The sequence below is a fragment of the Ambystoma mexicanum genome, chromosome 3p (assembly GCF_040938575.1).
Source record: "Ambystoma mexicanum isolate Mex_15411 chromosome 3p, UKY_AmexF1_1, whole genome shotgun sequence".
Lineage (NCBI taxonomy): Eukaryota > Metazoa > Chordata > Amphibia > Caudata > Ambystomatidae > Ambystoma > Ambystoma mexicanum.
In genome coordinates, this window is record NC_090925.1 from 875,154,083 (window position 1) to 875,166,827 (window position 12,745).

General features: G+C 46.1%; 1 protein-coding gene across 1 annotated transcript in view; it reads right to left on the reverse strand.

Moving 5' to 3' along the window:
• Positions 1-6,242: 6,242 nt before the first annotated feature.
• The window catches only part of LOC138581044 (sulfotransferase 1 family member D1-like), a 169,616-nt gene continuing 163,113 nt past the window's right edge, over positions 6,243-12,745 (reverse strand). The window contains exon 8 of the mRNA XM_069652072.1: positions 6,243-6,651. Coding sequence (XP_069508173.1) covers positions 6,539-6,651 — 113 coding nt within the window. The 3' untranslated portion in view covers positions 6,243-6,538. The remainder of the gene's footprint in view (positions 6,652-12,745) is intronic.

The window sequence follows — 12,745 nt, forward strand, 5'->3', positions numbered from 1 at the left end:
GGCATAGCGAAGTGAAGAGTAGAAGGAGAGAAACTATGAAATGTAGGAAAAAAGGTTCAAGGAGGATAAATGAGAAGTGAAGGAGATTGGAAAGTTATAATGAGAGAGATACAGAAAGGGGAGGAGGAGAAAATGGGGAGATTAAGGGGAAAGTTGGCAGAAAAAAAAAGAAACAGGAGTAGGGTAAGAAGCAAGAAGCATCTGAGAAGTTTGTAATAAATGGGATGAGGTAGAAAGAGTAAAGGAAGCAAAGCAAGAAGATAGCAGCCAAGTGTAGGAACAAAAGGAGAAAGAGAGAAGGGAAACATGGGAAGAAGATAGCACATCATTTATGCAGCAGCAACTTGAGAGAAGGAAGGAGGCTGAAATAAAGGAGAAGAGGAAAACGAAGGCTGGAAACCCAGAGGCGAGTTTAAGGGAGCCTACTTGTCATGTGAGAAGAAGGAGAAGGCATAAAAGTATGAAAAGGATTTAGGAGATGTTTTGTTCTCATTATAACCCTGACGGTAAACCCGCCAGGATACCCGCAAAGGCTATTACCATTTCCAGCACTCGTCCGGCGGCATTGCTGCCGGATTACGAGTGCCGCTGTAAATACCCATTCATGGAGTCCCATACTGGTGCTGGTAATGACAGTGATTTTTGCCGGTAGGGTGCCTGCCTTACCGCTAGCATTTAGCTGGAGGTAACTCGGGTGCCCCATTGGCAAACCCATAGTCGGATGGCCCGGTAAAGTGCCAGTATTCATGAATACCGGCACTTTAACACCAGACCGGCCGACTCAGAGTGAGGCCCAAAGACCAGGGAACATAGAGGTGCCCGGAGGTACTGTGGACAGGTCAGGTGTCAATCCAGTGCTGTTGGTGAATGTGGCAGCCACCAGCTCCCGGTGCCTGTGCACTACCATATCTAGGCCTACTGAGGTCTGATGCTGCCTTAAACAGATGTGAAATTGTGATCAGCAATCCAGGGCCCCTCGAGAAACTGTCACATGGAAGAGGCCCTTTGGGAGACCAACTTCCTTCCCAGGCAATCACTGAGCAACGAGAGAACAAAGACAACAAAAATGTATTTGGGACAGTGAAACATCAGAGATTGACTGACGTTCATGTGCCCACCAAGAAGTGAAACCCAAGGATTGGAATGACAGACTATGCTCCTTAAGAAAACTGGAATTTCTCACCTTGAGTTTTGTTTATTAGTACCCGGCGAGAGTCAAGCAGAATGCAACACGCATTCTGATTGGCTCTCCCTGGATCGTTACCTGGCCAAGAATCCCTCGATTCTCGGCTGGGATTCCAGTCGCCTTGTCCACGGCAGGGGGCGTGGCAGCCCCTCAGCCAATGAGGAGGCTCGAAGTGGGGCCATCCCTGCTCCGAGCCTTCCAACGGCTCAGAAACTGCCTTCGCCCCCACGCCAGGGACTCAGGTGAGGTTTTTTTTGTTTTTTTAATTTTTTAATTTTTTGTTCCCCTTTCCTCCCACGTCCCTGCCCTCCCCACCCACTTACCTTCTGCCTCCTTTATCCACAGCGGGCAGCGTGGCAGCCTCCACCCATGTGGAGGCTCGAAGCAGGGCCATCCCCGTTCCACGCCTCCACACGGCTGGAGGCCACCATCGTCCCCCGCCGGGGATTCTGGTGCGTCTTTTTTATTTTTCCCTTTCCCTGTCCCTCCCCCCAACCCCACTTGCCTTCTTCTCTGTCCTCTTTCGGGAGCAGATGCGCTGGGAACATTTCTGGTCCCAGCGCATCCGCTCCCGATGGCCGCCATGGAAAGAGAAAACAAACCCTTTTTTCCCTTTCCCGGCGGCCATTTTCTTGGTCTTTTTTTTCTGTCCCAAAGCACCGCAGCGTTTCGGGACAGAAAAAAGTGCTTTTAGGGCCCCGGTCACGCAGATTTGCGGGCTGGGGTACTAATAACAATATTCCCCTCGCAGCGGGGTCATTACCGAGTCAAGTAATGCCCGGGGCCTTCGTTAAGGCCCTCAATTCACTCAGGCCTATACCTATGGGCCCCAGGGAATTACCTGACTTGTTAATGCCCCCACTGCTCGGGGCATATTTCTTAATTATTCCCTATTCTTATATCCAGTCCTAGACCCTGGAATACTTTTGTTGTAAAATGAATCCTTCTGAAACTAAACTTTTGGATACTTCAGTTGTTTATTTATCCCTCAGTCATGATGACAGAACACATCTATCCCTGTGATCATCTCATCAATTCATGGCATGGCATGGGAATCAAAGTGGGATATCTTACTCACTATCCGGAAGTCGACATAGAAACAACAAATGGCAGATAGTGTTACAGTCTACAAAATGGCAGACGCCCAATGACTTTGTGAGGATTTGATGACCTCAAGGTCTAGCATCTTTTGAACATCTTCATGAACTGCTCATTGTAAGGACTCTGGAAAGTGATACAGTTAAGGTCGGATCACCTTTTCAGGTGGAGTGGCAATGTGGTGCAAGCAGTCCTCCACTTGTCCTGGCCTGTTTGAGAAGACATCTCAGAAATAATCTAGAAACTCTAGGCACATGTGTTGACATGGCCTTAGTGCCTCCAGGATCATAATCTGAGAGGTGATTTTAAGAGGAACCTTTGGAGATCTACAGTTGGCAGTCGCCATAGCAACTAACTGACCCAGATCCTTCCAGGTCTTTAACTAGTTCACCTTACAAGAAACTTGTTTTCAGAGGTCAAAAACTGCACCAAAGCCTATTCCCCAACTTTGAAGTTGGGTAGACACACCTGTCAATAATATACACACTTCTGATCATCCTGGACATGACAAACAGTGTGGATTACCAGATTGTAAACCAGTGATATCCATTGCATTGTCATTTGGGTGAACTGGGCAGCAGGATTTATTGCTGTGTCTTCTTTGTTCTATAAGGGTTCTTTGAGCATGCCTTGAATGCCTTGTGTCTCTATTCCATAGACAAACTCAAAGGGGGAGAATTTGGTAGAAGTCTTTGAAGTCCTCTAGGCCATGAAAAAGGCCCATACGATTGGGGAATTCCAGTTTTTTCCATCTTCATCAGCTCGCTCCCCCAGTAGGCTTTTTAGGCTTTGCTTAGAGCATTCCAATACATCACTCATTTGGTTTGGTAGATCAAGGTGCATAGTGCATGAATACTGAAAAGGGACTTGGTATCCTCCCTGAGGCAAGAAATTAAGGTTGAGCTAGGAGCTTCTTCAGAACTGCTACTCGGGGAAAAGAGCAGTACCAAGTGCTTTAATATGTTTTGGGTGGTGTTCTTTTTTAGAGGAAAGGTTCAGACTAGTGTGTTGCGTAATATACAACCACCAGTTCCCTGCTTTAGACGTTACTAGGAAACTCATGAATTCCATCCCCAACTGGGAAAATACAACCTCAATAATCGGTGGTGGCTGAAGATGGATCAGGCCTACATTGCCCTTTAGGTCTTCTGGCAGCTCTCATAGTATTATTTAATATGGAGGAAGATCCCCAACCAAAACAACCTGTTTCCTATATGGCCATAATGTTTATCAATGCCTTGATGGTCCTTATGGAGGTTACACCTGTACCTCCCTTAATGCTTCGCAGATCCATCCCTATGCACCCACCTCTTAAACCCATCAACCCAATTAACCAACCATGACTTCTCCACCCAATTTCCTCAGCTCCTTTTCCTTCTCATTTCTTGCCAGCAGCACTCGCTTCTATTGGTGCACCCTCTGTATGTTTCACTAGTTGCTCCTTAGCCCAAAAAGATGGTGTGGTAAGATTAGGAGAGATTAATATACCTGCACAGGGGCCTTGTGGAAGTTGCCATAATTTTGTGTGTGGGAAACAAAGGTTACCTTTGGTGACATACTTCCATTGATAAATGGCAATTTACCAACTTGTGACAAGCAAGTAGTGGAGAGTGATGATTGTGATGATGATTGTGAATGGATCCCTTAATCTTGATCTGTGGACTTGAGTGAGGGGTTATGTGTGAAAACCGCTGTGATGGAGGGAAGTAAATTGATTGCAAATAATCACCACTCTCCGCTCCTGATCCTGGAATATATCTTGGACCCTAACAACTCCATTGGAATGACGTTGAAGCACTCACGCATATTAGAAAATGTATTTTCCTCAGTCCTACTCTCTCTCTCCTCTTTGGTTAAATCCACCTTGGCAGTAAACAATCACTCACAGACACTGTATTGTTGAGTGTTGATGTACTCTTTCTTTTACTTGGTACCTTTTCAAGTCTTGTGTGGCTTATATAGTCCTTCAGCTGATGCAAAAGGTATTTCCCTCACTGTATGATACTATATGTAATCAAGTCTCAAGTGACCCCATCCTACCCAATATTCACTTGCTTCCTGCTTCACTTTTATCCTTAGTCCTATCTCTGCTGTCTCAGGCATTGTCCTCCCAGCATCTACTTCCATTGACTCCTTGTTCCTCCACCATTTAGCTTGTCCTCCACAATACAGTTAATTCAACCACCTCACCTCTCCTCATCCATGCTCTTCATATCCTCCTCTCAATTTCTCTCTCTGAATTTGTTTCTCTTTCCCTGCCCGGGTCATACTTTAACCTCTGCTTCACATGCTTCTACCAGCTATTTTCTACTCTCCTCTGTTCTGAGTTCCTCCTCTGCTCCCATTGTTGGCATACACACTCTTCTTTCTGCCTCCTTTCACCACTCTCCCTTTCTGTCTCTCTGTTTTCCTCCATTCTCCACACTTCCCACTCATACTCCTCCATCCTCCTCCTTTCTCCACTCTCCCCTCGATGTCTTCTACTCTGCCACACACCCTTAGTCTAAACACCTCCTCTATAATCTTAACTCCCACACTGTTCTGCCTCACCTGTCTGCTTTTATTTACCCTTAGCGCAGGCCACAAAATGCCACAAAACGTCTAATTTTGTATGGGCCTTCCAGTGTGATTATATATGCCTGGGCATTCAGCGTAAGGCATGCAGACCGCATTTATGACAGCTGAACATAATGGGGCAACCGTCTGCTTAGTTTCTCCACCACGCAATTCTTTTTCATCTTCATCCCTCATTTTCGACACAGGCCACAGACTGAGGTCAGTGTTACCAGCCAATGGAATGGGATTCTCTCTTTCCCAACAAGTTTTGGTATGGTTTTGATTTCTGATGTCACATGGTGTCACAAAGTTTAGAAAGCGGGGCAAATGAAAGTCAATGAGGCAATGCTCATATACTTGAATCGCCGAGCAAAGCAACTTCCTTCGGCCAAGATTTGCAGTGAGAATACTGCGGTTTCCAGTCTGCCGTCTGCCTGAGATTGTCCACTGCATCGTTTTACTCTTGTTCTTTCAGATTTCAGATATGTTCTTATCTTGCTAAGATTGTTCCTGTGGAGCATTGTGGTGCAGGCAGACATGGATAGGGATGGAGTAGGGTTCCAGGGGGTTTCAGCACTCCCTCTGGGGGCAATCCGCATGGAAGGGGTGGTGATCGCTTGCCTTTATGGTCACCTCAGCACCATCCCCTAGCGTTGGACACAGGGCTTCCTCACAGGGTGCTCATTGAGGACCCAGGGATTCTGAATCCCCTCATCAAGTTTGGTGCTATCATGTGATGTCATGTAGTTCAATCAGGGCCTGGTTATGCCCCTGGGCAAGGAAGGCTCTATCTGGCTGATCAAGGCCAGTAAAAAGGTGACTCTTCTGGCATGCCAACAGATGGAAAAGCCAGTGCCCTGCTCAGGCTAATGATGTGGAAAGAGAAGAAGGACGCTCATTGGAGATCTAGGGATTTTTCATTCCTTCCCAGCAGAGTGCCATTATATGGTTTTATGCATCTCAATAAGTGCATAACCAATGACCATGCTACCGGCAGGAAATACCGAAGCCGGTATGGGAAGGCCTCCTTTGGGTTAAATCGGTGTTAGCATGCCCTAAGAAGCAAATACCAATCCACATTCCCAGACAGTTAGTCCACACTCAATGAGAGCCTTAATAAAGCACTTGTGGCAGGTGGAATTCTTAAGATGGTCAAGGGGAGACTTTCTGATCAGTCAGAGGTCCCAAAAAGCAATGGCAGACAATATCAGGGCCGATCATCAAAGAGGTTGTGCTGAATAACCCATGGCGCAGCATAGCAAGTAAGGCTGGGCTAGAGCAGGAGAGAGACATGTTGAGAATCTGTGTGGCTTTGGTAGCCGACAGCCCACAGCAGACACATATTTTTTTCACTTGTTTTTCTCATTGGGCTAATATTCCACTCTCCAAACACATTCACACATTTTCTGTGACCAATATTCAGTTTATTTACCACCGGGGGAAAGACAGATGACTAGAGGGCAGGAAAGTTGGTAAGCCGCTCTGCCAGAGAGTAGGCTCAAAGGTGGGAAAGATTGTGGGCTAGATGCAACTGTTGCATTCTGGTTGAAATAGCAGTAGGATGTGCCTCTGCCTAGAAAAGAAGGATATTACAAAATGGGTAGGAATGAAAATCCAAAAATTCAAAAACCAACTAAGGATAAGGACATTTTTTTTTACAGCAAAGCATTGAGAGGAAGGAATGCGGCGACTGGTGCCTCATAGCTCTGTCCGGAAGCGTAACGGGCACCCTGCCATGTTCCTCTCGTAATCTTCATCAAAGCTCTCGTTCTGGGTTACAGTGAAGTGTTTCTTCCAGTCCCCAGCAATCCCTGTGCAGAGAGAAATAAATTAATATGATTCAGAATCATGGAATTTCACTAGAAAAGGGCAATGTGTATTTCTCACAGTTCAGAAGGGACTTATGGCCATGGAATAGCGCACTAGTTTGGTAACCTCTAGTCTCAGCAGAGGCCCCGGCAGGCACAGTTGTAGTGTGCCCATCTGGAATGTGTGCCGGTATGTTGCTACTGGCACCCTTCATTCCGGACTGGCAGAATTGTAATGAAGTCTCATTAAAAACGTTTTTCACAATAGTTTTTTAAGTTCAATTTCAAGAATGGCTTTATTTTCAGCTAAAAGCTATAAAAGCATACAACAAATACAACAGAGAGCTTTCACAGTTTAGGTTAAAGCCAAGAATGACATGATTTAAAAGTGCATTAATTTCAGGTAAAGCCTGCCTTTAAAACGTCAGAAAACAATTTGACATACTTTGAGCAAAAATTCAGTTCCAATGAAGTAATAAATACATAATCAATAATTATTTCATATATACTAAACCCTTGCCCAATAAATACCGTATTAAAAATCACTATTTTAGGGAAGTTTTCCAAAAACAAAAACAAAGAGTAAAAATGGGTAGAGTACAGTAGTAACCCCATCTTAAGATGGCGGGAATGGACTCGCAGCCCCAGATTACTTACATTTCAAGAACCATGGTGACTTTATAGGGGGGTCAAGCATCAAATCCAATGACAGTAAGAATTTTACATCTACATAGTCACGCCAGATAACTTGCGATATTCATTAAGAAGCCCTCTGCCGATCCTTCCTCCCCGGCAAACTAACGCCCAATCTCTATCACTCCATTCCTGGGCAAACTCCTGGAAAAGCTGGCCATCTCCCAGCTTGCTCTCCACACTGAATCTGTTGGTTGTCTCTATGACCACCAGTCTGGCTTTAGAGCAGCCATTATCATGGAAACTGCTCCCCTGAACACCCGTGAAGAATTGCTCTCTAATCTCAAATCTAACCTTCCTTTTTTCCTTATTCTCCTTTATCTATCCTCTGCCTTCGAAACGGTCAACCACGCCATCCTGATAAATTGTCTCTGTGACAACCTGGGCATCACGGGCCAGGCCCTAGCCTGGTTGACCTCCTTTCTCTCTGATCAACCCTCCCAGGTCCAACTTGAGTCATTTATCTCCACCACCTCTGTCTCTACATGTGGTGTTCCCCCGGGTTCCAACCTCGCACCATGGCTCTTCATCTATAATTTGGCTCCTCTGGCCCACCTCATTTCTACTTTCTCTTCTAACTTTCAGTGTTATGCAGATGACACTCAGCTCTCCTTCAGGGTCCCCTCAACCTCCTCTGCTCTCTCGCTCATTCCTGATTGTCTATCCACGATTCAGGAATGGTGTGCCTCCAACGATCTCTGCCTAAATGCCAGTAAGACTGAGATCCTTCTCATTGGGACCCCTGCTCCACACTTCCCTTTTTCACTCTGGCCGACCACCCTGGGCCCTCTACCTGCACCTTCCTGCGAGGCAAAAAACCTTGTTGTCATCTTTGACTCCACCCTCTCCTTCTCTCCCCACATCTCTGACATCTCTAAGAAGACCCACTACCAGCTGCACCTCCTCAGAGGTATTCATCCTGTTCTCAGTTTTCCCCAGAAGCTCACTGTCTCCAGAGCCCTAGTTCTCTCTAGTCTGGGTTACTGCAACAGCCTATTTATAAATATGCCTGCCTCTACTCTTCTCCCTTTGCATCTAATCCAGAACAGGACTGTAGAACTTGTCCTTGGCCTCAAGGCCAGGGATCGCATCTGTCCAGCCCTGAAATATCTCCACTGGCTGCAAGGATCAAGTTCAAGCCCCTCTGCATTGTCCACAAGGCTTTCTGCAGACAGGAACCACACTAAATCCAACTCTCTCTTTCTAAGCATCTTACATCTCGAGCCCTCCGCTCATCCACCTCCAACTCTCTGAGGGTCAAACGCTTCTCCAGTCAGAGATTGGTGGGTAGATCTCGGTCTTCGGTTGGGGCCTCCCTCTGGAACAGCCACCCTCAAACTTCAGCAGGACAACCTTACGTTCCGGAAGCAACTCAAGACCTTCCTCTTTGCTTCTGATATCTCTCTCTCTCTCCCCAGTTGATGCCCTTGTCTGCTGTGCTAACTGGTTACCTGGCCACCCTCTGAACCTCACAGGCAAAAGGCTCCTGCATGACCTGCCTCCCTGCACTTACTTGAGCCTCCACCCTGGCTGCACTTACCACACTTTTTGCCACTGCATTCTCCTCCTCCACCCCCTGGAACTTCTCCTCTTCCTTCCCCCTCGCACTTGCATGATCGGGATGACACAAAGCCTAGTAAGATTGTTTGTCCTCCCTTTGTCTCCCCTTCCTTGTCTTGTCGCACCTAGAAATACTTGTGTATAGGCGGGTTATAAATGATTTATCATATCACACAAAAGGGATTAGCGGTGCCTTAGCAAAACTTTACAGCATCCGCCACTGAACGTACACCCTCACTTTAATGGTTTCAAGCACCATACTCTCACCTGTTTCAATGGTTCACACAAGAATAAAAAGTGTACAATTGTCTCTTCTCCCACTTACACAAGGAACAGAGACCATCCCCACCATTTTCCCACGATTTGGTGAAAGCAGCAATATTTAATGTCTGCATCCTAAAGCTAATCAACAATGCAGATCTGTGTGATCCGGCCGCGGCTTCTTTTACTGCGATGGAAAAGTTTGCATGGGAAATGCACGAACACAAAATGTTCGACCATTTCCATGCAAACATGTTAAAAACACTACAAAACCCACACCCCAACACACACCCCCACGCAGACCCTACTTACCATGCGCCAGTTACCTTTCACTTTTGTGAACGGGAACCAGCGTCCTTTTTTCTTTTTTTTTTGCGGGCTACTCTAGGGGTTTGCCCCTGCAACTCCCGTTCACTATAGTGTCTAGTATAGTGAGCAGGGTGTTGCGGGGGACACCCCTGCAGCCCCTGTTTTTTTTCTTTTTTTTCGGGGTGCTGCGGGGGAGTCCCCCGCAACACCCACGCGCCATACTGTGTTTTATTTTTTTAAATGCACGCCACCAACGGTTCGAACTTTTGGTGATCGAACCTTTGGTGTCATGCATTTACAACCTTTTTGTATAGGTCGAACTTTTTTTTCCTGTTATTTCTACCGATACCAACAATGCACACACATATGAGGGCTTGGAATAATCCAAGAAATCTTCTTGGCCAAATTCTGATTTGTATGCTAGATAATTCGGTCCCAATTTTAGCATACCAGTCACGTCCGCCATTTTACTCCTGAATAGGGCAATTTCTTTATCCTTTAACCTGGATTTATCAGCCTTCCCAATGGATTTTGGGTCCAACCATAATGCTGCTTCATTGAGGCTAAAGAACACCCATTTCACATGGACAAACAAGGGGATGCTATTGCCTCCTACTAAACCCGTGCATGTATCATTGCGTCACAATATTTCTCTGGGCAATCTGTACTCCATAGCCTTAGCCAATAAAGTACAGGGTGAAATGCCATCTAGTCTTCAATCGGGGACACATCCATTTCCAAATGCAACAATGCATTGGGGGTGCCTACAGGTAGATGAAGGATTTGCTATACATGTTCATTTACCATGGCAGTTAAAGTTTTTGAGTTGGCATGTACACAGAGTTCTGCACCATAAAAGACATCCAGGGATCGCTTGTTTGCGGTACAATTCTAGTGCTGCAGCAATTGCCCCCCTGACATGCCTTGTATGGAACATTCTATGGGCCCTAGCATATTTCCCCAAAGTGGAGTCCATTTGTATGAAATTTGATTCCCAAGTAATCAACAAACTCGACCTGTTTCAGTCTTTCCCCTCCACACTACTCATTAGCCTACACAGGGTTTTGCAAACCAGGGGCCTGAAAACAAGAGTCTTTGTTTTATTAATATTCAGCCTCACATTTTCAGGAAAAGAAATATCCAAGATTAGTGTCAGGATTCCAGGGTATAATTGCTAGCAGCACAGGGCCATATGCATACAGCAGTGCAGGGGAATTGTCTGCCCCCATTCTAGGACAGTCAATGCACTCCTGTATCAATGACACAATAATCTCCTCCATATAAAAGGAAAACAACAATGGGGCTAATAAGCCGCGTTGTCTCACCCTCTGCAGTACAGGAAAAAAATCAGTAATCTCCCCAGGCAGACCATATTATACGGCTGGTCTTCATTATTACTATACAATGGGCCTCATTACACGTATCTCGGTAAGGCAACAATGGCGCCGCTATCGCAACCGGCACCGTTCCTACCGTACCGGCATACTACGAGTTCTGCTCGCGGGTGCCCTTGCACCAGGTCAGACCTGGTGGCTGCAAGGGCACCCGCGAGCAGAACTCGTAGTATGGCGGTACGGTAGCAACGGTGCCGGTAGCGATACCGGCACCCACGAGCAGAACATGATGGTAGCACCGGTACCGTTAATAACGGTACCGTTGCTACCACCCTCCCCATTCCCATTGAGCCCCGTCGGGCTCGAATGGGGATGTACCGGGCCCGGCACCCGCGAAAAGGGAAATTACCGGGTGCGAGTTTGGAGGTAGCCTTGCCGGTTTTACCGCCAAGGCTACCTCCAACCTCGTAATGAAGCCCAATGCCTGGATAATAGAAATTAAGCGGGACGGGGCTTTCTTTTTCTTTAACACTTGGCACAGAGCTTCCTGCAACACTTCCCGTCAAGCACAGTTTTGAGGTCTACATAAATTGCGTATAACTTCATAACTCTCAGAACCGTGTAGTTTTGCACCAACATTACTAATCTGAAACTTGTATCTATTGCACTTTTGTACTTTTTGTTTTTCCGAACCCTGCTTGGAGATCACCAATACTGCCCTTATCCTCCACCCAAGGCTGCAAATGGACCAAAATTGATTTTGTGAAGATCTTGCCACTGCTGTCCAAAGGTGAAATGGGCCCATAATTCTCTGCGAGTCCCTACACCCTTTCTTAAATATCGGAACAATTAAAGTAGATTGCCAGGATGTGGGAACAGTTTTAGCCACAAGGATAATATTAAAAGGTTTCCACAAAATTGGGCCCCATATTTCATCTTTATAAAAAAATCTCCCAGGATTCCATCTAGGCCTGCCGCTTTTCCACTCTTCTGATTACATATTGCATTACATATTTCCTGCCCTGTTAAGAGGAGCCGATAATCCTCTAGGGGTTCTTCCACATTCACATTGTTCGCCATCGGGGCTATATCTACATGGTTGACCGTGGCTCCACAATAAGCGAGAGAAACTATCCCGCCAGGCAATGGCTGTAATGCAACAAAACAAAGCCCCATTTGTATCTGCCCCCCGAGATTCTCTCCCAAAAATCTCCAATATCACCTTTCTCAAAGGCGTGCTGCAGGGGACACCGACGGTCCTAACATGGGCATTCTTCTAGTCTGCTACCAGCTTTTTATAAATCATTCTATGATTGTGCAGCTGTACCTTATCCAATGGAATATCAGACTTGAGACATTCCAATTGTCTGTCTCCCCCCCCTCCCATACTTGTTCTCACCCCCCCTCCAGCACTGTCTGAAATGTCGTCAGGCCTAGTACGATAGTTGCTTGTTTTGTTCCTCTCCCTCTTTTCTCCTCCTCTCTCCCTGACCTCTCGTATTATTCCGGCTCTACCAGAAATGTCGTCAGGCCTAGTAAAGTAGTCGTCTGTCTGTTTCCCACTTCTTTCCTATCTGTGTCTTAGCACTTTCACTATCTGAAATGTCGCCACGCCGAGTACGGTAGTTAATTTCACATTCTTGTTGTTCATGCCCTGTAAGAATGTCATTGTATTTTCACTTGTTACCTTCCTTGCCTTGAAGCCCTTTGAAACACATTGTGTATAGGTGCTATATAAATAAAATATCATATCATAATATCTGCCTCTTTGCTGCCCGGAATTCAGCGTCATACCACTTGGCCCGATTTATGGTGGTTTAAATTTACGAGCCTCACAAGAAAAATGCGGGGACAAGATTTGCGGTCAGTTTTTCAAATTCCCCAGAATACCATCACTTGGGGTTTCATCACCACAAATCACCTCTAAGATACTCAGGATG